Here is a 22,625-nt window from a genome sequence, read left to right on the forward strand (position 1 = left end):
GAGATGGTGCCCCAGTCACCCAGGATTGCGGTCAGGTCTCAGGACGCCCGGTGCTGTCTCTGAATCCTCCAGGTCTCGTGGGGAGCCCTCGGGGTCCTGTAGGACATTGCTTTGCCTGTGGGGCCAGGTGACTTTGCCTGCGTCTGACACACGTGCCTCCAGAGAGCTAGGTAGCAACAGGGTAGGTGGGGACAGCTCCTGCCAAGTGCGGCTCACAATTTCTGGGCTGCGTCTCATTCCCTATACAAAGATGCCTCCCAGAGGGAGTCAGGAACCTTCTCGGATCCCACAGCTGGTGGCGCTAGAGTACCCCCAGGGGATCCCAGCTTGGGAGTGGCCGCAGAGGCCTGGGGCCGGAGGCTCTTTATGCCCCGGGGCACGACAGCAGAGAAGAGTAAGTGGTCGGGCAAGGTTTTGGGGCGCCCCGAGAAACAGCTGGTGAGGTAAGGGTCCAGACGCCCAGCGCGGTCACTCACCAGGCCCCGCCCCATCGCGCGGTCACGTGTCAGGCCCCGACCCTGAAGCGCGATCACGTGCCCTGCCGCCGTGACGGCGGAAGTGGCGTTGTTGCCAGGCGGCCGTTGCTAGGCGCGCACTGCGTGCTCTGCGTGGGGCGCGCGGTGGCCGAGGCGGGAAGCGCGAGCGGCGGCGCCATGGCCGGAGGTAGCGGCGCGCGGGGGGAGGGCCGGGGGCTCGGGGCTCGGGGCTCGGGGCCGGGCGCCGGGGTGTGGGGCCCGAGATCCGGCGCCGCCGCGGACTGGTTGGTGCTGAGATTCGCCCGGAGCCCAGTCCGCGCGCTGCGCTGGCTGTCACAGCTGGGGAGCGCGCAGACCCTGCCCCGGCCCCCTCCCTAGACCCGCGGTGGGTCTGGCACCTCACGCCCCCGTGTCCCCCAGTGTGGCAGCAGCCGTTCCTCAACGTCTTCAGACACTTCAAGGTGGACGAGTGGAAGCGGTCCTCTAAAGAGGGCGACGTGGCCGTCGTGACGGTAAGTGGGCCGGGGCACCTGGCAGCAGCAGCGGCGGCCTCTCCTCTGTCTCCTGGGCCGCTTTGCTGCAGCCCTCCTGGCGCTCCGTGGGGCTGAGCAGGACGCCACGCCTCCCGTGTCTCTCTGCAGGACAAGACCCTCAAGTGCACGGTGTACCGCGTGCGGGGCCCTGTCTCTGCTGGCAATTACATCCAGCTCCCCAAAACCAGCACCCAGTCCCTGGGGCTGACCGGACGCTACCTGTACGTGCTCTTTCGGCCCCTGCCCGCCAAGCATTTCGTCATTCACCTGGACCTGTGTACCGAGGTTACAAGCTGGAGAGCGGGAGCTGCCGGTGGGGGCCCTGCACTCCTGCTGCAGTCTCCTCTTCTCACGGCCATGCCGTATACCCACAGGGCAGTCAGGTCATCCGAGTGTCATTCTCCAACTTCTTCAAGGAGTTCAAGTCCACAGCCACATGGCTTCAGTTCCCTTTCATCTGTGAGACTGGGACACCCAGGAAAGGTAACATGCAGATGAGGTGTGAACGGGTTACAGATGGTCTGGGAGAGGCAGGCAGCCAGAAGGCTCAGCGGGGAGGCAGGCCAGGGACAGCCTGGGTGGAGGGGCACACGGCTGTGGCCATGAGAGTGGGGCCAGGCTGAGGACAGAGAGTGCTGTGGGCCAGTTGGTGAGGGTAGGCTCTGACCTTTGCTCCTGTTCTGCACACCTGGCAGATGTGGGCTCCCCTGGTGCCCGCTGGACCTGCCTGCAGCTCGACCTGCACGACATTCTCCTGGTCTACCTGAACCGACGCTACAGTCACCTCAAGACCATCAGGCTGTGTGCTAGCCTGCTGGTCAGGAACCTCTACACCAGTGACCTGTGCTTTGATCCCGGTGAGGGCTAAAGATGTGCTTAGCCTGCAGCCCACCTGCTCTAACTCCCTGTGTGCTGGCCTCCACACCCTCCCTGGCACTTGGTGAAAATGCCCATGCTGTACCATCTTTGAGCCTCCCAGCTCCCAAGGCAGCCACTGGGGGAGGGGGTGGCGGGGCTGGTGGCCAGGCAGTACCCTGCTGGCTGGCACCTGGTGTTGTCTTGTCTGGGCTGGGAGAGGGAGCTGGGTGGGCTTCCTTGGACTCTGCTCTTCGTAGCTGTCACTGTCGGTGAAGCCCGGTGTGCAAAACTGCCCATCACCCCCATACCTCGAGAAATGGCATTCCCGGTGCCGAAAGGGGAGAGCTGGCACGACCACTATGTCCACATCCGGTGAGCAGCTCTGCCTGTCATGAGGGCGGCCGGGTGGAGGGATGGCAGGGCCGCCCCTGGAAGCTGACTGTCCTTCCACCCCGTTAAGATTTCCAAGCGACAGCTCAAAAACACCCTCCGAGGCAGTTCAGAAGAGCTGTTCCCCTTCTGAGGCAGGTGGGCCTGTGGGACCAGCGGTGACCCAGGTTCAGGCCTGAAGGGCCCATGGAGCTCGGCGGGAGAGGGGGGCCTGATGCTGCATCTGGGGAGGTGAATGCAGCAGCATGATGCCTGCAAGGGTGAGGGGAGGCTGTCTCGAAGCCCCAGACCCAGTGTGGGAGGTTCCGACGAGGGTGCCTGGTGGCTTCAAGCTTTCCAACTGGGAAGGGGTGCCGGGGCCCACGGTAGGGTAGGTTGCAGCTGTTGTTGTGGCTTCCCTCCTGCAGAGTGGGCAAGGCCAGGGCCCACTGCTGACCCCTGCCCAGTGCCTTGTGGCCACGTCCTCACAGGCTTGTCTGCACTCTGCTCAGTGGGTTCTTCTCAATTGCAATCTTAGCGGGGCCTGTGCTGCGGCTTCTCCCTCACCCAGCGGCCTTCAGCAAGCCTGTTCAGGACAGCCTGGCCCTCATGGTCCAGAAGCATGGCCCCACAGCCGTGAGTGCCCTGTGCCCTTGGAGATGGGGCTGAGGGTGGTGGCCACAGGGTGCTAACAGGCACTTGTCCTCCTGAAGTCCCGCCAGGCCCTCTCTGTGCCCAGGCCCCTTCCAGAAGTCAGCGTGTCCTGTGAGCGCTCCGAGGTCTCTAGTGTGGGTGGCCCCAGTGGCCGTAGCCAGGAGCCCTTGGCCTGGGTGGAGGCCACTGACAAGCACGTGGCCAGTGACAGCCTTCACGTGTCTGTGTATCAGACGACTGTGGAGCCCACGGCCCCAGGGGATGCATCCCCACAAGAGGTGAGTGCTTTTCCCAAGGAAGGTGGGGCTGGACTGTGCCACTGAGGGGGGTGGGATGTGGACGAGTTGTGGGTGGAGGGCTGCTGGGCCTCTGTCCACTGGGAACATGTGTGGGGCAGATGGTCCCTTCCCATCTAGTCTCCTGGCAGAAAGCAGAACCAACAGGAGGTGGTTTTGGGCAAGAATCGTTTTCAACAAAGAGTAAGGAGGCGGCTGGTGCCCTGACCCCAGCCCCAGTGGTTTGGTGGGGGGCGGGCTCAGGCTCCAGGCAGGCGCAGGACTGGGGTACTTGGAGGGTCTAGCAATGTGATTGGAATTCTGGTTTCCTGCCATAGAGCAGCTGGCAGAAGGCACTAGAACCAGGTGGCTTTCTTGGGAGGCAGGCACCAGCTCTGGGTGGGGCAGCCCTGGTGGGACAGGAGCCTCGCCACTTCGGGGTTTCACTGTGAGTTTGCCTATTTCAGAGCTTCCTCCCGGATCCGGTCCTGAGGCTCAAGGGGGTCATCGGCTTTGGGGGTCACAGCACCAAATGGGTGAGGGGTCCTCTGTTCTTGCTGGGTCATGCAAGTGTCAGATACACAGAGGGGACAGTGGGCACACCCCGTGTTTCCCTGAGGTGGCTGTGTGGACAGCCGAGCTCCCCCAGGCGTCGGGTCCCTTCACCGCTGCGGACGCCCAGCCCTGCCCGCATCCTCACACGCTCGGTGCTTCCTTGACGTGATGACATCCCGTCGCAGGCGTCCCTTTGTGTCGTGAACACCAGCTGGGTCGGTGCTGGTCCATTCGCTCAAGCTTCCAGAGACCTGAGAGCCCTTGCTCACCCTTTAAAGCTTTGATATGTGTCGTCCAGCCGAGTGGGGCTGGGTATGGGCGAGACTTGTGGGACCCTGCAGGAACAGCAGCAGGAGAGGAGGCTGTGCGCTCACCAGGCCTTCCAGGACACGAACTCTGAGTCTTTGTGGGCTCTCTGGCCTTTTGTCACCTGAATCCCAAAGTTTCTTGTGTCGCAGACAGGGCTTAGAGGAAGCCCTGCCCTTGCGCACGTGCACCCGAGCTCTTTCTGTTCTTTTGGCACGTGCATCCCATTGACTCCTGTGTGTGGGGCTCGGGGGAATGCTGGGGTGGGGGGACGAAGCCGACCAGCCTGTGACCTCAGCCTCCGGCCCCTGTGCACAGGCCCTGTGGACCCGGGATGGGACCGCCGTCGTGTACCCTTGCCACGCGGTCATCGTTGTCATGTGTGTCAGCACTCGGGAGCAGCGTCTCTTCCTTGGCCACACAGACAAGGTGGGCACCCTGGCCCAGGGGTGGCTTGTTCTGCAGGCACACACCCTCCCTCACCCTGCTGCCCCCCAGGTCTCTGCCCTGGCGCTGGACGGGAGCGGTTCCCTGCTGGCCTCAGCCCAGGCACGGCCGCACAGCATGCTGCGTCTCTGGGACTTCCAGACCGGGGAGTGCCTGTCCCTGTTCCAGAGCCCAGTCCACACCGTCTGCTCCCTCAGGTGGGTGCAGGGTCTCCAAGGGGGGTGGGGGCTGCGCCTGCAACACTGACCTCCGCCTCTCCATCTGCAGCTTCTCTGACAGTGGGGAGGTGCTCTGTGGTGTCGGCAAGGACCGCCACGGGCGGATGGTAAGCAGGCCAGGCCGGGGGAGGTGGGGCGGCCCATCCTGGGGTGCAGGCAGGCAGCAAGGGTCCCCCGCAGGCCTTCCCCAGCCCCGCTGGGCACCACTGCGCCATACTTGCCACAGAGTGTCTGTTTCACTCCCTCGTGGATGGAGCTGACCTTTGACTGACTGGCCTCACCCTCTTCAGTGGCAAGTCCCCCATGCCTGAGCTGGGCGAGTTTAACATGACAGCATCTCTGAAGTTGGGTGCTTCACCCGGGGCCTCTCCTCCACTCGTGGTTGTGTTTCCTGCTCCTTTCTGCATACACATGTCTGTGGAAACCCCGGTGGGCACATGTAGGTTCCTCCGGGCCGCAGGGGCCAACTTTCCCACCCCCTGCAGCCCAACACGCCTGCTTCTGTGGGAGAGGCCAGGCAGGTGGTGGGTGCTCAGAGCGGACTTGTTGCAGACTGTGGTGGTGTGGGGCACGGCCCAGGTGGGGCAAGGCGGAGAGGCCGTCATCCTCACGAAGGTGCACAGCGACGTTGACATCCAGGCATTCGAGGTGGCCTTTTTCGATGAAACCAGGTGATTGGCTGCTCTCCTGCCCATCCTCCGTGCTGGGACCAGCGAGTTGTGAGCTGGCCCCTCCTCCCTGGCTCACCTCCTACCCCTCGCAGGATGGCATCGTGCGGGCGGGGCAGCGTGCGGCTGTGGCGGCTGCGAGGTGGGGGGCTGCGCTCCTGCCCTGTGGACCTGGGGGAGCACCAAGCGCTGGAGTTCACTGACCTGGCCTTCAGGCAGGCCCAGGACGGCCATACACTGTGAGCCCCACCCTCCCTCCCCTAATGGCCAGGGCCCGCCCATTCCTTGCCCCGCCCCTCGGTCTCTCCGCCTTCACTTGTTACCTCTGCCTCTCTGGGCAGCTACGTCTGCAGCCGTAGCGGCCACATCCTGGAGATTGACCACCAGCGCATGGCTGTGCGGTGCGCTCGCCGCCTCCTGCCTACACGGACCCCCGGTGGCCCCCTCCCACAGAAGCAGACCTTCAGTTCAGGTAGGTGGGCCCTGCTGTGTTGGGAGAAGCGGCCCTGACGCTTTGGGCTGACCGTGCCTCCCCCTACCCAGGCCCCGGCATCGCCATCAGCAGCCTCAGCATCTCCCAGGCCAAGTGTGCCGTGGGCTCCGAGGACGGCTACCTGCGCCTCTGGCCCCTGGACTTCTCTTCTGTGCTCTTGGAGGCAGGTGGGGCCTCGACATCACCTTGCCACCAGGGTTGCCGCAGGAGGGCCGTGTCCCTGGGCTGGACGGCAGTCATGGGGCTCCAAGGGGCTGTGTCCTGAGCTGGGAGGCACCTGTTGTAGCTCACAGGGAGATGGGGCTCCAGGCAGCAGGGAAGCGCATTTCTCAGTGTCCTGGGCAGAGGGGCTGGGCACAGGCACAGCATGGATATGGTCACCCTGCCCCAGTTGGCCCAGGTGCCGGGCCCACCCCACTACAGGCCTGGGCAGTCACCGACCCACCCTGCCTGCAGAGCATGAGGGCCCCATCAGCTCCGTCTGCGTCAGCCCTGACGGCCTGCGTGTGCTGTCCACCACCTCCTCGGGCCACCTGGGTTTCCTGGACATCCTGTCCCGGGAGTACAGCATGCTGGTGCGCTCCCACGCCGCCCCGGTGCTGGCCCTTGCCACTGAGTGCAGCCGGGGACAGCTGGCCACTGTGTCCCAGGACCACACTGTCCGCATCTGGGACCTAGCGACCCTGCAGCAGGTGGGGTGTGGCTGGAGGGAAGCCAGCCAGGAGGGAGGGACTGGAGGGCCGCAGGCCATACTGAGGCCTGGTGGGTGGGGCCCTGAGTCCTTCTGCCTGTGTTTGGGGCCTGAAGGTTCAAGGCATTTGGAGAGAGACTGGCTCTCGGGCCTTGTGGCCAGCTGGTTGCCCCAGCCTGTCCGCCCTCACATGGCCCTGTCCTCCAGCTGTACGACTTCGCGTCTCCGGAGGAGGCCCCGTGTGCTGTTGCCTTCCACCCTACCCAGCCCACCTTCTTCTGTGGCTTTAGCAGCGGGGCCGTCCGCTCCTTCAGCCTGGAGACCACCGAGGTCCTAGTGGAGCACAGGTGGGTGGTCAGCCGGCTCTGGCCCCACAGACGATCGAGGTGGAAGCTCCAGTGGTTTGTGGGTCCCCTGGGGAGTGTGGGAGATCGGGCAGTGCGGGGGAGGGCCGTCTACTGGAAGCCCCGCCCTCTGCTGCCCCTCCGGGATTCTGCAGGAGGTCTGGGACGGTGCAGCTCAGAGGCAAGGCAACGGCGTCTTGTGTGTGCAGGTGTCACCGCGGAGCCATCACCGGCCTGGCCGCCAGCCCCGACGGCAGCCTCCTGTTCAGCTCCTGCTCTCGGGGCTCCCTGGCCCAGTACCACAGCAGCGCGCCCCAGTGCCGCATCCTTCGTGTGACAGGTCAGGCCCCCAGGCCCAGCCCCAGCCCCACTCTGGCCTCCCAGCCATCCCCTGGTCAGGTCCCTGCGGGGATGGGGGTACGTGTCGCCCCCGATCGTGGTACTGCGTTCTACAGTCACACTACTGAGACCCCCAGAGCCAAGTGTGGTTTTAGGACTCACCAGCCCCCCGAGATTGAAGGTCAGTGAGAGTCTGTGCCCACCCTTCCCCAGGAGGAAGTGAGTACCTGAAGCCTGAGCACCAGGCCAGCAGGGGAGTCGGCCCCCTCCCATGGCCACTGTAACTCGGGCCAGCCAGATGGTCACTTGGTGGTCACTCTGGGAGAGCCCCCAGATTTCCTGGCAGTCCGTGGTGCCCACTGGTGTCTTGGTGCCCTCACATCCAGGCCCCATGGGCTCGCTGCTGTGGGATCTGCCCAGCCCAGGCTGGTGTTTTCCGCAACAGTAGGTTTCTGACCAGTGTCTGTTCTGGTGCCCCACCCCTACTCCGACCCAGCTGACTGCCTGTCCCCATATGCCGGCAGCTAACGTGGTGTGCCAGGAGGCCTGCCCAAGCCCCAGTGCCCTGGTGGTCAGTGGGGACAGCCACTTGCTGGCCTTTGTGGGTCCCTCCAAGTACACGGTGACCGTCATGGACACAACCTCACTGGATGAGGTGAGTCAACTGGAACCCTCCCTGTGTGCAGTGAGAGTGGAGTCACGCCAGTTTGGCCCACAGACCCCGTGGGCACCCTGACCCTGGCAGCTGCGTGTTTCCCTGGGTGGGAGGCGGTGCTCATTTCAGAAAGGACTTGGGCCCTGCGCCCCTCATGGCACAGAGGACATGTGAGCTGTGGGCAGCCTGCCGGATGGGTGCCCAAGGCCGCCCACGGCCCGGGCCCCAGCTCTGGGGGCTCGACCTCTGGCCGGAGGTCATGGTGAGGACACTTGCTGCTCTCCGTCAGCTGCTGAGGGTTGACATCAGGACTCTGGACCTGGCTGGCAGCCGCCTGGACTCAGCTGTGGCCGTCTGCTTTGGCCCTGCACCCCCTGGCCACTTGCTGGTGTCCACGTCCTCTAACATGGTTGCAGTGCTAGATGCCACGTCGGGCCGCTTGGTCCGGGAGGTGAGCCCAAGACTGCGGCTGGTGGCCTGGCCTCCCCCGCCTTCCCAGCTCCGGCCTTGCTGCCCACAGTGCCCAGAGGAGGGGAGGCCCTGGGCCGCTTGCTGCTCCCTAGAGGTTGTGTTCTGTGAGAAGGGGGCTCCCCCAACTGGTGGTCCTGTGTGCTCCGACTTTTTCCCTCAGCAACCACCCTGTCTCACAGCTGTCCTGTGTCCCCACTGCGGCCTGCTCTGTCCTAGCTCTCAGCGGGGATGGCCGTTTTCTGCTCACAGCCGCCGACCGGGCCATCAAGGTGTGGGACTACTCAGCACAGGCCGGCCCTGGCTGCCAGGTGTGTGCCCTGGGCGGGCGCACAGCGAGTAAGAAGGAGGGTGGAGGACAGTCCCTGAGGTTCCCCCGTGCCTGCTGGGGCCTGACACTGCACGAGGTCCTCTTGGTCAGTCTGCAGTCTGGTGGCCAGGTGTCTCCAGCTGTGCCTCAGTGGTCTCTATATTGCCACACTGCTGCCCTCAGGTGTACATCGGCCACTCAGAACCTGTGCGGGCCGTGGCTTTCACCCCCGACCAGCAGCAGCTCCTTAGTGTGGGAGACACCATCTTTCTCTGGGACGTTCTGGCGCCCTCTGAGAAGTCCCCTCCAGGAAGGCAAGTTCCTGCCCTCAACATGCATCTGCCAGGCCTCCCTCTGCACCCCTTCACCACACCCGACCATCTCTCTTGTCACCTCTGCAGTGTCCAAGGCTCTCCTGGGGCGCCCACAACCTGCGAAGCTGGTGAGTGGTCCCACCACACTGGCAGGCTCCATGGTGATGTCTGGTGCTGGCACTGTAACCGCTGTGGGTGCACAGCGCTGTTCTTTTCCTGGGGGTCCCGATGCAGAGCTGGTTGGGCGTGAGGGGCTGGGAACGCCTCCTGCTCTGCCCTCCCCAGGCCCTGAGCTCAGCCGAGCTCCTTCCATCCTCAGGCCTGTGTACAAGACAACTGGAGGACACGGTGTCCGGGGCCAGTGGGCTTCCCCGGCAGCAGGTGCCCATGCCATCCCAGGCATCCCCACCCTGGCTGGACATCTGTGCCAGGCCCCCCAAGGACCATGATGGTGAGAGCAGGGGTCCTAGGAGGGCCTGGAGGGGATGTGTTCCTGGCTCCCATCCTGACATGCTTTGCTGCTCCTGGCCTGGGGGAGGGGCAAGGGCATGGGGGTGCTCTGCTCCCTCGTCTCACTGTCTCCCCACCCTCCTCAGGTGCTTTCTCCATGTCAGATGAGAGCTGTGGCCCTGAGGGTCTCCGCCAGGCCTCAGGCCCACCTGTGCTGGTGCAGAAGGAGGCTGACAGGGCTGGTGATGGGGCCATGGGGGGCCCCTGGGACCTTGGCAGGCCTCCCCACCCCCGTGGTTGGCCCAGTAAGCAGGGGAGGGGCAGCAGGGTGGGGCAGGGTCACTCATAACTGGACCAGGGCCCAGGTGCATGTACCACGTGGACTCCAGGTGGCCTAAGGACAGACCTGGCTGCCCCTGGCAGACAAGGGATGGTCACCTACAGGACAAATGGAGAGTCCAAGGCCCCTACTGGGCCAGGTGGGTGATGGGACGTGGCTCATCTCTACCCTTTGAACCCAAGCGTCTGACCAACCAGGGCAGGGTGCCTGCAAGGAGGGTCACTGTGTGGTCCCTGGGGGTTCACAGCCTCATTCCCTTCCCTGACAGGTGCCTGCAGCACTGGAAGAGCCAGGGCCCAGCCCCCCACTCACCGGGACTCCTATCGGCATTTCACAGCTCGCTACAAGGCCTCCCTGCTGTCCAAGGTTGGCTGGGTGGGGCATCCTCATAGCCCCTGCCACCAGTGGATATCCTGGAAGCCCAGGGGTCCAGGTGGCATGGCCCTGTGGTGTCTGGGGGACTCCTGCTCCCTGGTAGACACAGGCTCCCTGGCGTTTCCCTGGGGCAGCTCCCAGAGCTGACAGCAGCCCAGGCCTTGCTGGCAGTTGCCCCACGGGTCACCCCTCTGCGCTGAGCCCCATGCTCTCACCGGGCTGGTTTAGGTTCTCACTGTCACGCAGTGACTGGACCCAGGCGTGTCCTGCTGAGCCCACACACTCACTTCACTCCATGGTCCTGGCTCCCCTTCACCTCCCGCCTGGCAGGCGCCTCCCCATCTCCTCCTCCTGCCTCCCTGTCTGCATGCTGCATGCCAGGCTCCCAGCCCCGCTGGCCACCGCGTGCAGACTTTGGAGCCCACGTACCTGCCGTTTGCCTCCTCCCGGGAGCATGCATCTCCCAAGGCTCAGTCCCACGCCCGGCCTGATGGGCAGAGCTTGAGGTTGGGGGCCTGGGCCAGGTGGGCCGGTGCCAGCGTCCTGGGTCCACTTCCTCACAGGGCCTCTCCTTCCCTGCTGTCGGCGATGAGCGGCTGCACCTGAAGGCCGTCATGGGTTACAACGGGAACGGGCGCGCCAACCTGGTCTGGAGGCCAGACACAGGTGGGGGCCACGGCCCAGACGCTGCAGGGCGGGCTCAGTTCTGTCCATCCCTAGGCCAGGCCCCATGGTGGGGCCCGCAGGTGGTTTGGGCTGCAGGGCGGGCGTGTCCTCCTGGTGGCACTTCCTGCTGTGAGCAGGAGTTCTCCTTGGGGTGGGGTTGGGGGGTGTGGGCACGAGTGCCTGGGGCTGTGGGGCTGATGGGGTGGGCGCTTCCTCCCTGCCCACAGGCTTCTTCGCCTACACGTGTGGTCGCCTGGTGGTGGTGGAGGACCTGCACTCTGGGGTCCAGCAGCACTGGCTTGGCCACCCTGAGGAGATCTCCACGCTGGCCCTCAGCCACGATGCCCAGGTGCCTGTCCTGCAGCCTGCCTTGAATGCCCAGGGCCGAGGTGTGCCTCGGAGCTTGGCTCCTTGAACTGCGTGCGGCTGGCTCTCGCTTCCAGAGCAGCCCTTTACACAGAGTGGGAACGGGCCCGTGGACTGCACCCTTCCTGCTGACCACCCACCTGCCTGCCCACCAGGTGCTGGCCTCTGCCTCAGGCCGAAGCAGCACTGCCTCCCGCTGCCAGATACGTGTCTGGGACGTGCCAGGGGGCTCCTGTCGGCAGCTCCTTTCTCACCACGACACTGCTGTCCAGGCCCTGGCTTTCTCACCAGACGACAGGCTTCTCGTCACGCTGGGTCAGCAGGGCGGGGGTGGAGGACAGTGGTTTCCGGACTTCCCTGCCTGTCCTGGGAACCCTGGGCAGCTGACGTGGTCACTGTGCATCTCCCCCAGGGGACTATGGCGACCGCACCCTGGCCCTGTGGAGCATGGCCACCTACGAGCTTGTGTCCTCCACGTGCCTGCCAGAGCCAGTATACGGCATGGCCTTCAACCCCTGGGACGCTGGCGAGCTCGCCTGCGTGGGCCAGGGTGCCGTCACCCTGTGGCTTCTGCAGCAGCGTGGGGGCGACGTCAGCCTCCAGGTGCCAGGGTTCAGAGGAGGCTTTGGAGGATGGGGTCTGGCTGGACCCCAGGGCATCGCTGACCCACACTGTGCTCGTGTCCCTCCAGGTCCACCGAGAGCCCATCCCTGAGGAGGTGGGGGGGTGCAAGCTGACCTCGCTCTGCTACGGGACCACACCCCTGCTCTACTGCGGCTCCAGTGCTGGCCAGGTGTGTGTTTGGGACATGTGTGCCGGCTGCTGCTTCCTGGCCTGGGAGGCGGACGACGGTGAGATCGGTGGGTGTCTGACGGAGCCCCCGTGGCCCTTGACAGCTTGGGGCTCGGTTCTCCCTGGGAGTCCCAGTGCTGGGGCGGTGGACACCGTCTTGAGTCCCAGGCATCTGGGGACGTGGCTCATGGCATCTCCTGTCCCCCAGGAGTGCTGCTGTGCTTGGGCGCGCGTCTGGTCAGTGGCAGCAACACCAGGCGGCTGCGCCTGTGGGCCGTGGGGGCCGTACCAGAGCTGAGGCGCAAGGGCTCCGGGGCCAGGTGAGCGTCTACAGTGTGTCTGGGAGCTGGCACTCTGTTGCCAGCTGGGCCCGTCCCCCAGGGGACATGCTCGGGCAAGGCCAGGGCCCGTGGGCCAAACCACCTGGCTCCCTCGGCTCTCGCTGCTGCCACCCCTTTGACCCCCTGCTCCTCCAGGTCTAGCTCTGTGTTTATGGAGCGTGAGCTGACCCTTGATGGGGCTGTCGTGAGTGCAGTCTTCCACGAAAGCATGGACATGGGTGTGGTGGGCACCACAGCGGGCACGCTCTGGTACGTCAGCTGGGCTGAGGGCACAAGCACCCGCCTCGTCAGCGGCCACCAGAGCAAGGTGAGGCCGCTGGGCCACCGGCTTGCTGCCGAGGATTTCTGAGGGGATCCCAGCCCTCACAGGCCGGGCAGCTGCCGTGCGCTCCCTCCGTCCCCGCCCCCACCGGGTGCTCCCAGCCCAAGTGCAGCTGCGAGCATCCAGGCGTTCCCAGGACCAGCTGCACCCCTGGAACCACGTGCCCCTCCCCGTGGGCATGGGGTCCATGCCGTGTCCACGTGCAGCAGCCCCAGGCCCTGTGGCCTTCTTGACCCTTCCTCTTTTCCGCCACTCTATTCTCTTGTAATTTACGTGTTGAAGAAAACTGGTCGTCCACGCTGGAGTCTTCCACCACCGTTGTTGGACATGCTTCCCTGGGGTCCGAGGGGTCTGGAAGCCGGGCCAGGGTCTAGTCAGGGCCAGCCAGTCCCAACATTACTTCCTTCTGGGAGCGTTCTGTCTCCCACCAGTGATGCCCTTGTCTGGTGGCACAAGTTGTAGGTGGCCGTAGTCAGATCCCTCGTTCTTTCAGGAGAGAAGTGGCCTCTAGAGCTCTCAGATTTCCCGGGGCTGGGACAGGGCACAGGTAGATGAGTCTCTCCCTCGTGGACCAGGTTCCCCAGCAGCAGTCAATGTGTTACTTTCTGAGAGCTATTAAGGGCTGGTGGGTGGAAATGTGGGTCTGGCTTCCCCACCGTCACTTTCTCTTGATGCTCATGGAGTCCTGGCCTTGGCTGGTGGCAGGGTCTTCAAGTTGGCTCCTGAGTCTTTTTTAAAAAATTCTACGTTCATTTGTTACTGTTACGTTCAGGCGTAGCAGTAGCCAACAAAGAAACTCTTGTGTGAGGTAGTGAGGATTACATGTTTCCTTTTTCTTTGGTAATGGCTTTATGTCGAGGTATAATCTGTGGGCCACACACCCATGTAACATCAATGGATTTTGAAACATTTGCAGAACTGTGCAACACTGCAGTCACTTTCATCCCAGAAGGAAACCCCCCAGCCATTAAACACTCACCGCCCAGCCCCTGGCAGACGCTCACCAACTCTGTGTCTGTCGGTTTGCCTGTTCTGGATGGTCCCTGTGAACAGAAACACACTCTGTGGTGCTTTCTATCTGCTTCTCTTACTGAGCATCGTGTTTTCAAGGTCCATCCGAGTTGTAGCGAGTGTCAGTGCTTCACGCCTATTTACTGCTAAATACGCTTCTGTGGTACAGATAGGATGAGTTTATCCACCCACCAGGGCATGAGCTCGAGGGTGCTGAGTTCTTGACCTGAGCTGGTGGTCACTGGTGGTCCCCCTCTTCTGTGGACCACAGGTGCTCCAGCCTCTCCCTCTGCAGCTCCGCCCAAGACCGGACTTGGCTGTTCCAGAGCCTGTGGGCCCCTCCAGTGGGAAATGGGCTTAGAGGTCATGGTCTGAGGCCCAGAGGGGCCCATCACTTCTCAGCCAAACAGACCTAAATTATTATTTTTCTGAGATAAAATGCATCAGGAGTTTATACTTAATGCTTGAAATTCACATTCAGGACTCAGATATTTTGTTTTACCTCATTGGTGCACGGCCTGTCTCCTTTTTTTAATTTTTTTTTTTTCTGTCTCCTTTTTTTTACACCAGAGATCCTGACTCTGTGTAATCATACAACTGCTTTCTCCCTTGATACACATGACACACACACACACACACACGACAATCTCAGCCCCACCCCCCCTGCTGTGATGAGGCCCAGGAGTGGCCCCCCTGGGAGTCCCGTGTTCTAGGTTCTGTCAGGACAGTTCCTTCTGTGACGTCCCAGCAAGTGGATGGTCAAGTTCAACTGACTGGTGGGCTTCTTGCAATTTGGATTTCACCCAGGTCTAGTGTGGGGACACTTGGGAGGGAGGGAGGTCAGGACAGTTTCTTTGTGCCACATGGTGGGCCGGGGCCAGGTAGGCTCAAGGGGGAGATGGATGCTCTCATGAATGACCTGGCCATGCTGTGTTCCCTCTCTGCTTGAGGGCCATGGGCCTCAGGTAGGGTGGTGACTCCTCATAGGTGAACGAGGTGGTCTTCAGCCCCAGCGAGTCCCACTGTGCCACGTGCAGTGATGATGGGAGCGTGAGGGTGTGGAGCGTGGCCAGCATGGAGCTGCTGATCCAGTTCCAGGTGCTCAGCCAGGTACTCGGGGGGCGCCTGGGGCTGGGGTGCACGCCCGGGGCTCTGGCAGCCTCGTCCTCCCTCCAGCCTTGGTGTCTGTGGCCTTGGGCCTGGGCCCCTTCCCCCCTCCCCAGGGGAGTGCTAATGTTTTCCCACCGTGGGTCCCCAGAGCTGCCTCTGTCTGTCTTGGAGCCCCCCATCCTGCGAACGCCCAGAGCAGCAGTGGGTGGCAGCGGGCTACAGTGACGGCACGCTGCGGCTCTTCAGCATCCCCCTCATAGCGATGGAGCTCAAGATGCATCCCCACTCGGCTGCACTGACGGCCATCGCCTTCTCTGCTGACGGTGAGGCCGGGCTCACGGTGACAGCACGGTTTCTGCCTGGCCCAGGTCACACCTTTGGGCTGAGGGCTAGGGGCTCATGAGTAACAGCTTGGTCTCTGCCTCGCCCAGGTCAGACCATCCTCTCCGGAGACAGGGATGGGCTCGTGGCTGTGAGTCGCCCTCGCACGGGGATGACCTTCCGTGTGCTGAGTGACCATCGGGGAGCCCCGATCTGCACCATCCAGAGCACAAGAAGAGAGGTGAAGTAGCCTCGTGAGCCTGCAGGGCCTGGCCTGAGCCGAGGGTGCTGGCAGGGAAGGGGATGGGAGAGCAGGGCAGGCGGCACCTACCAGCCTTGATGTCCCCAGTATGGAGACTTCGGGGCAGAGGGTGTGGACCTGTGGCTGGCTGCCAGCGGGGACCAGCAGGTCAGCGTTTGGGCCTCCAACTGGCTGCAGGACCGCTGTGAGCTCGTGGACTGGCTGAGCTTCCCAGCGCCCGCCCTCACGGAGGTAAGAGTCCCGGTGGCCCTGTGGGCAGGGTGCCCCCCCACCCTGCCACAATGTGCTGTGCCCTCCACAGGTTCCCAGCTGCCTGCCGCCCTCCCTCGCCGCCTTCTGCCCCTGGGATGAGGCGCTGCTGGTGTGTGCGGGCTTCAGCATGCACCATGAGGTCGTCTTCTACAGCCTCTGCCAGAAGCAGGCACGTGCACCCCTCCATGTGGTTCTGGGAGCCTGAGGGACCTGGGGCTGGGGAGGGACAGGTCTCGGGGCCACGGGAACCTCCACCCAGTGCCTCACCCTTGCTGTCTGCAGGTGATAGAGAAGATCCCACTGCCTTTCTTTGCTGTGTCCATGAGCCTGTCCCCTGGGGCCCACCTTATGGCCATTGGCTTCTCTGGTGAGTGCTGGTGTCTTGAGTGGGGTCCGGTGGGTACACCTGTGCCCCCACACTGAGCCATACCCCTCATCCCTGAAAGTGGGGTGAGGACACTTGCTCCAGCGGAGTCTTTCAGGTAGGGTCAGGAAATGAGGGGGGTGGGGTGCCAGGTTCCCCCAATGAGGCACTGGCCCCAGCTGGAGACAGAGCCAGGGTGGGTTGGAGGAACCCTGGGTCCTGGAACTATACAGACACAGGCACAGGGCCCACGGCACCCTACCTGTCCCAGCCCACCCGATGCTGTCCCCCAGCAGAGCGTGTGCTGAGGCTGGTGGACTGTGCGTCGGGGGCCGTGCAGGACTTTGCTGGCCATGATGACTCGGTGCAGCTGTGCAGGTTTGCCCCATCTGCTCGACTGCTCTTCACGGCGGCCCACAATGAGATACTGGTGTGGGAAGTCACAGGCCACTGACCCCCAGTGGGGAGTGTGGGGTCAGGTGTTGCCCTGCTGGTCAGCCGGGCACCTGGCCTGGGCAGAGGCTCAGCTGAGAAGCTGGGTTGGCCGGGGGCCTTGTACTGGGCCAGGATGGCTGGGTGGGCTTCACCCCTCCACACCCGGCTGCCCAGGAGTGTATGCAAATCATCAAGACCTTGAACATGTATGAAGTGCTTATTGCTTCTTTTCCTTTGGGCTTTTGTTTCTACCTTGTACAGTTCAAATAAATGTGGGTGTTGCTCTGAGGCATTGTCTCCTGGTCACTCCAGACTGCCTGAGCTCAGTTTCTGCCCAACCTCCAGACGTCCTGCTCCCTCCCAGGGATCCTGACCCCTGCAGGAGCTGCGGGGGCGGGGCAGCACTGGGCAAAGGCCCCACCCCCCTGGCCGGCGCGGCGCCGGCAGTGCCCGGCGCGCCCACGCGGTGGCGCTGCCGGGCAGCTAGGCCTGTCTGGCCCGCCCGCCTCGCTAGGGCGGCTGCGCGGGCGGGGGCCGGAAGTGCGGGCGCAGCTACAGCGCGGGTCGGGGTCGTGGGTGGGGGCCGGGCCTGCACTGGGGTCGGACTGCAGCTCCCGGCGGCCAGCATGAAGCGGGACGTGCGCATCCTGCTGCTTGGCGAGGGTATGTAGGCTCCTGGGCCTGGGTCAGGCGGGGGTCGAGCCTGGTCGGGGATCTTGGGGCCGGGGTGGGGAGAGGCGCCGCGACCTTGGCCGCCGCGCTGACCGCGCCGCCCCGCGCAGCCCAGGTGGGGAAGACGTCGCTGATCCTGTCGCTGGTGGGCGAGGAGTTTCCCGAGGAGGTAAGGCCGAATGCGCCCCCGCGCCCAAGAAGGGACCAGGTCCGGGCGCCGCCGCCCTCCGCCCTTCCCGGCTGTCCTCACGGCCGCGTCTGCCCCAGGTCCCTCCCCGGGCAGAAGAGATCACCATTCCCGCGGACGTCACCCCAGAGAAGGTGCCCACGCACATTGTGGATTACTCAGGTAGAGGGGCCGCCCGCCTGCGGTTGCGCCCAGGAGCGGACGTCTCCGGCAGGTCTGCAGTAGGGTCTCTTTTTCTACCCAGAGGCTGAGCAGACAGTCGAGGAGCTTCAGGACGAGATTCACAAGGTACAGTGGGTCCTGGGGAAAGGGGTGCTGGGCACGGGGGTCAGGGCTCAGGCCTTGGGGATATGGCTGCCCTGGCTTGATCGGCTTCAGCCTCTGAGGAATTGGGTTAAGGTACCCAGAGTGTCCGCAGCCTCGCTAATTCTGTTGTGACCTGTTAGCACTGAGTGTCCTTGGGGTCCCTGTGATGCGCTCTGCTGGGAGCCAGGAGGAAGGCCCATTCCTTCCTTTTGTATGCGTGGTTGGCCAGCCCACAGCTCTCCGTGCCTAGCCTTCCCTCTTCTGGTGGACCCTGGGGAGCAGTCTCCCAAGTCCTTGAAAGTGATCCCTTGGACAACTCTGTGCCCAGCACCCCCATTCCCCACTCCTTAGTCCAGCCCACTGTCCTGGGCCTCTGGGCTGCACCGGGTGTCATGACCAGGGCTGTGGGCTGCACAGCTAGCTCTCTGCTCTCTGCACAGGAGGACCTGTGCTTGGACCAAGCTTCTGGTGGGGGTGCTGCCCCTGCAGCATCTGCTGTGTCCTGGGGGTGCCACTGGGCAAGGGTACAGGCCGCAGCCACTGTGTTGCCATCATCCCCTACCTTGTGCTGTTGTCTTCCGTCTGCTGTTGCCTGTAGTGACCAGGGAGCGAAGGGCTGAGGCTGGGGCTGGGGAGTCAAGTTTAAGGGTGGCTGTGTCCTGAGCCCTCAGGGGACTCGCTGACCAGAGCTGCAGTACTGGGGCCTGGCATCTGCAGCAGAAGTAGGTAGGGAAGAGCTGGCCTGAGGTGTGCCTAGCCAACAGCCAGTGACTCGGCCTGGGAGCAGCTGGAAGGGTGGGCTCCCCCAGTCTCTGAGCCCTGTGCTGTCCAGCTCGTGAGTGGAGCAGGGAGCTTCAGATACCACCATACAGTTCCTCTCCCTGTCCCCAACAGGCAAACGTGGTGTGCGTGGTGTATGATGTGTCTGAGGAGGCCACTATTGAGAAGGTGAGCAAGGGAACTCTGTCCACCCTAGCTTTCTGTCACTGGCGCCGAGCCTGGTCATCCACCTGTTCTCTGCACACACCACAGGCGGATGCTCAGTTGACCCGGGTTCTGGGCAACTTGCACCCGTGGCTGGCCCCACTGGGGAGCTTCACAGAGCCACCCTGGCCAGGGCCCCCAAAGCTCCCCCCGAGTTCCCGTGACCCTGTCTCCCGCCGAGAGCGTGGATGGCCTTGCGTCTGAATCTCTTGGGCCTGCGGGAGGAGTTGCTGATCTCAGGCTCTTTGTGGGTGTTTGGGAACTGCTAGGATCAGATGAGGTCCTACCTGCCCGCTGCTCTTCCCCACTGGTCTTGTTGCCAGTGGCCGTGACTTTGGCTCTCAGTGGCCCTCAGTCTCCCCTCCCCCGTCTCTCCTCGAGCCAAGTGAGAGTTCCACATGGGAGCTGTGGGCCGGGCAGGCCCCCATTCTCATGGCCAGGTCTTACCTTTCAGATCCGAACCAAATGGATCCCGCTGGTGAATGGGGATACCAAGAGGGGGCCCAGGTAATAGGCAGGGCTCGGGGAGGGGGGCTGGGCCCCGCCAGCTCCCTGACCCCTGGTGACCGTGGGTCTCTCCCCCAGGGTCCCCATTATCCTGGTGGGCAACAAGTCGGACCTGAGGCCGGGGGGCTCCATGGAGGCTGTGCTGCCCATCATGAGCCAGTTCCCTGAGATCGAGACCTGTGTGGAGGTGAGCAGGCAGGGCCCCGGGGGTGCCAGGACTGCAGAGGCGAGGACAGGGGGCCTCCCTGCCTCCCCCTCTGAGTCTGTTCCCACGTGTCCCAGTGCTCGGCGAAGAACCTGAAAAACATCTCAGAGCTGTTCTACTACGCACAGAAGGCCGTGCTACACCCCACGGCCCCCCTCTATGACCCTGAGGCCAAGCAGGTGGGCCGAAGGCACCGGTGGGGAGGGCGAGCAGGAGGGAGTGGTGGGGGTGCTGAGCCGCTGTCCCCACAGCTGATGCCCGAGTGCGCCCAGGCCCTCACACGCATCTTCAGGCTCTCAGACCAGGACATGGACCAGGTGCTTAGTGACCAGGAGCTCAACGCTTTCCAGGTGCGCCCCCTTCTGTCTCCTGGCGGTACCCACCCTCCCAGCTGCAGCCACACCCCACGCCTTTGCTGCCCTTGTGACGGATGGAGAGGGCAGCTGTCTGACTAATGGCGACTTTCTCTCGGAAGCAGATGTCCTGCTTCGGGCACCCTCTTGCCCCGCAGGCCCTGGAGGACGTGAAGGTGGTGGTGAGCAAGAATGTGGCAGGAGGCGTGCGGGATGACCGGCTGACCCTGGACGGTGAGGCCCGACACTCTGCCTACATCGGTCGTGGGGTGTGGGGCAAGGCCGGGCTGTGCCTGGTGTTACTTCCTTTTCTGCTTCTCCTGAGCAGGCTTCCTTTTCTTGAACATGCTCTTCATCCAGCGAGGCCGCCACGAGACCACGTGGACCATCCTGAGGCGCTTTGGCTATGGCGACTCGCTTAAGCTGACGGCCAACTACCTCTGCCCACCGTGAGTGGTGTTTGGGCTCAGGGCTCGCCTCCCATCTGTGTCGGATGGGGCCTGGGGCTCCTGGACCCTGTGCTGGGGGCCATCGGGGCGTCTCTCCCTGGCGGGGGGACTCTCTGCCTGCCTGGACGGCCTGTGTTCGGAGGAGGTGCCCTGCGGAGCACAAGGAGGTGTGCACAGCCCCACCCCCATCCCGGCACCCGCAGGCTCCGTGTGCCCCCTGGATGCAGCACAGAGCTCAACCACCGCGGCTACCAGTTTGTGCAGAGGATGTTCGAGAAGCATGACCAGGTGAGGGCGCTGGGCCCCACTGAGCCCCACCTTGGCCTCCCGCCCGCACATGTCACCGCAGCTCCTCTGCCCGCAGGACCGGGATGGCGCCCTCTCGCCAGCAGAGCTGCAGAGCCTCTTCAGCGTGTTTCCTGCTGCTCCCTGGGGCCCCCAGCTCCCTCGCACGGTCCGCACCGAGGCCGGTCGGTTGCCCCTGCACGGGTATCTCTGCCAGTGGACGTAAGTGCAGCCCTCACCCACTGAGACATGGCCTCACCCTCTGCCCTGCTGTAACGCCACATCCCCACTTATCCCGTCTCCAGTCTGGTGACCTACTTGGACGTCCAGCACTGTCTTGAGCACCTTGGCTACCTGGGCTTCCCCACCCTCTGCGAGCAGGATTCCCAGGCCCACGCCATCACAGGTGGGTGCCCGCTTCCATACCGGCCCCCAGCCAGTGCCTCCCCGGCAGCCCCTCCCTCACGTTCATCCTCGCTCCCTGCCCACAGTCACCCGGGAGAAGAGGTTGGACCAGGAGAAGGGACAAACGCAGAGAAACGTTTTCTTGTGCAAGGTGGTAGGGGCTCGCGGAGTGGGCAAGTCCTCCTTCCTGCAGGCTTTCCTTGGCCATGGCCTGGGGGTGAGTGTCCATGTGTGCCGTGCGTGGACCTGGGGGGCAGGGGTTCTGGAAAGAGTCCAAGCAGTGAGCTTCAGGGGCGTCCCTCCTCTGCACCAGGATGCTGGGGAGCCTGCCGGGGAGCCCTCTGCCTACACCATTGACACCGTGCAGGTCAACGGGCAGGAGAAGTACCTGATCGTGAGTCCGGGGTCCCCAGGGTAGGCCTAGAGTGTGCACGCTGAGGGAGCCGCCCAACGCAGCCCTGGGAGACCTAGCCTGTGCCCCTCTGAGGCCACCCTTTCTGTTCAGCTGTGTGAGGTGGGTGCAGACAGTCTCCTGACCGCCTCGGCCGACGCCACCTGTGACATCGCCTGCTTGATGTTTGACAGCAGCCACCCCAGGTCCTTCTCGCTGTGCGCCAGTGTCTACAAGGCAAGGTCCCCCCCACCCTGGGGGCCCTGCTGCATAGCAGGGCTGTGGGCAGGTGTCCCCCAGCACACTCACATGGCCCCTCCCCCTGCAGCGCCACTACATGGACAAGCAGACCCCCTGCCTCTTCGTCTCCTCCAAGGCTGACTTGCCTGAAGGCATCTTGCTGCCTGGTCTGTCTCCGACTGAGTTCTGCCGTAGGCACCGGCTGCCCGCCCCCGCCCTGTTCTCTTGTGCCGGCCCAGCTGAGCCCCGCGCGGCCATCTTCACTCGGCTCGCCACCATGGCTGCCTTCCCGTGGGTACCAGGATCGAAGCCCCTGTGTGGCAGACCCCTCCCTGTCCCAGGAGAGTGGCACAGCTGTGGTGTCAGGACTGGAGTCAGTCAAGGTTGCAGGGTGGGCCTTGGTGCCCGTGCTGATGCTCAGGCGGGGCCCTCAGGGCCTGGCCTCACAGGCTGCCCTCTAGTCTGGGGGTACTGCCATGCTGGGCACTGACACAAAGCAGCTGAGTGGGGCTCTGGGACTTTGTAGGAGACGGAGGTGGGGTTACAGCAGCAAGACTCCCCTCTCTCCTGCAGACACCTTGTCCACGGGGAGCTGCACGCCACCTCCTTCTGGCACCGGGTGGCGCTGGGGGCCGTCGGGGCTGCCGTTGCTGCTGTTCTCAGCTTCTCACTCTACAGGGTCTTGGTGAAGAGCCGATGAGGTCCCAGACCCCACAGTCTGATCTCAGGGTGCTGGTGTGGGGCCACTTGCTTGGTGGGGGATGGAGACCCTCTCAACTTTCCTCCTGAGGACAGTCCACCTGCTGCCCCACCCCTGCCTCAGCCCCGAGGGTGGCCCTGGCTCCCAGCAGCCTGTGTCCGGCCTTGCTGCAGGTGCCGGGCATGACCCTCTTCTGTGGGCATCATGTGTTGGAGGGACTGGGAGGTGTGGGTGAGGAAGTCAGTGACCCCAGACCCGAATTCTCAGGGCTCCACTCCTCCTTCCTGGTCCCATGTGGCCAGAGGGTATGAAGGGGGTAAGAGGGCAGAGCTTTGGGCCAAAGGCAGGGGTGTGGAGGCAAGAAATGGCTGGACCATTGTGCACGCCCCCACCCCCCAATCTGAAGACAGGTCCAGGGCTGTGCCTCTCACAGAAGACATGAGATTGGGTTTCCTGATTAAACTTCACTTGTGTCTTTTACATATTGGGTCCTGCTTTCTGAGGATGACTTCTTGAATTAACTAAAACATGTCTTTGGTCTGGGTGTGGGCTGGGAATGTT

At 63.7% G+C, this 22,625-nt stretch overlaps 2 protein-coding genes across 5 annotated transcripts; both read left to right on the top strand.

Moving 5' to 3' along the window:
• Positions 1-572: 572 nt before the first annotated feature.
• On the top strand, positions 573-16,668 carry WDR90 (WD repeat domain 90). 2 transcript variants are annotated; one of them, XM_024759732.1, is made up of 44 exons: positions 573-663; positions 897-988; positions 1,118-1,294; positions 1,384-1,492; positions 1,705-1,866; positions 2,125-2,239; positions 2,328-2,395; positions 2,775-2,872; positions 2,950-3,168; positions 3,307-3,369; positions 3,633-3,701; positions 4,345-4,455; positions 4,525-4,670; positions 4,741-4,798; positions 5,244-5,362; positions 5,455-5,598; positions 5,701-5,831; positions 5,903-6,019; positions 6,309-6,544; positions 6,751-6,890; positions 7,097-7,227; positions 7,751-7,881; positions 8,171-8,332; positions 8,532-8,660; positions 8,843-8,973; positions 9,061-9,101; positions 9,293-9,424; positions 9,570-9,728; positions 9,813-9,902; positions 10,032-10,129; positions 10,702-10,804; positions 11,032-11,153; positions 11,326-11,485; positions 11,583-11,773; positions 11,862-12,030; positions 12,171-12,282; positions 12,439-12,610; positions 14,624-14,746; positions 14,895-15,069; positions 15,178-15,308; positions 15,417-15,560; positions 15,631-15,750; positions 15,864-15,948; positions 16,239-16,668. In XM_024759732.1, exons 1-44 carry the CDS (start codon positions 654-656, stop codon positions 16,397-16,399), a joined length of 5,556 nt encoding a protein of 1,851 aa, XP_024615500.1. In that variant the 5' UTR covers positions 573-653; the 3' UTR covers positions 16,400-16,668. The 2 variants fall into 2 exon arrangements, with proteins under 2 accessions (XP_024615500.1, XP_024615502.1); XM_024759734.1 differs by lacking the exon at positions 3,307-3,369.
• Positions 16,669-16,919: 251 nt separating this feature from the next.
• RHOT2 (ras homolog family member T2) lies at positions 16,920-22,544 on the top strand. Of its 3 annotated transcripts, XM_024759701.1 has the most exons (19): positions 16,920-17,043; positions 17,163-17,221; positions 17,320-17,401; positions 17,484-17,527; positions 18,440-18,493; positions 18,984-19,036; positions 19,115-19,223; positions 19,319-19,420; positions 19,493-19,591; positions 19,720-19,828; positions 19,923-20,043; positions 20,247-20,331; positions 20,408-20,550; positions 20,634-20,734; positions 20,820-20,950; positions 21,047-21,127; positions 21,239-21,361; positions 21,453-21,655; positions 21,938-22,544. In XM_024759701.1, the coding sequence occupies exons 1-19, from the start codon at positions 17,007-17,009 to the stop codon at positions 22,062-22,064; spliced, it is 1,863 nt and encodes a 620-aa protein (XP_024615469.1). In that variant the 5' UTR covers positions 16,920-17,006; the 3' UTR covers positions 22,065-22,544. The 3 variants fall into 3 exon arrangements, with proteins under 3 accessions (XP_024615469.1, XP_024615468.1, XP_024615470.1); XM_024759700.1 differs by having other exon boundaries at positions 21,453-22,071; XM_024759702.1 differs by lacking the exons at positions 16,920-17,043; positions 17,163-17,221 and having other exon boundaries at positions 17,332-17,401; positions 17,486-17,527; positions 21,453-22,071.
• Positions 22,545-22,625: the final 81 nt, after the last annotated feature.

The sequence above is a fragment of the Neophocaena asiaeorientalis genome, unplaced genomic scaffold (genome assembly GCF_003031525.2).
Source record: "Neophocaena asiaeorientalis asiaeorientalis breed wild unplaced genomic scaffold, Neophocaena_asiaeorientalis_V1.1 scaffold254, whole genome shotgun sequence".
Classification (NCBI taxonomy): Eukaryota; Metazoa; Chordata; class Mammalia; order Artiodactyla; family Phocoenidae; genus Neophocaena; species Neophocaena asiaeorientalis.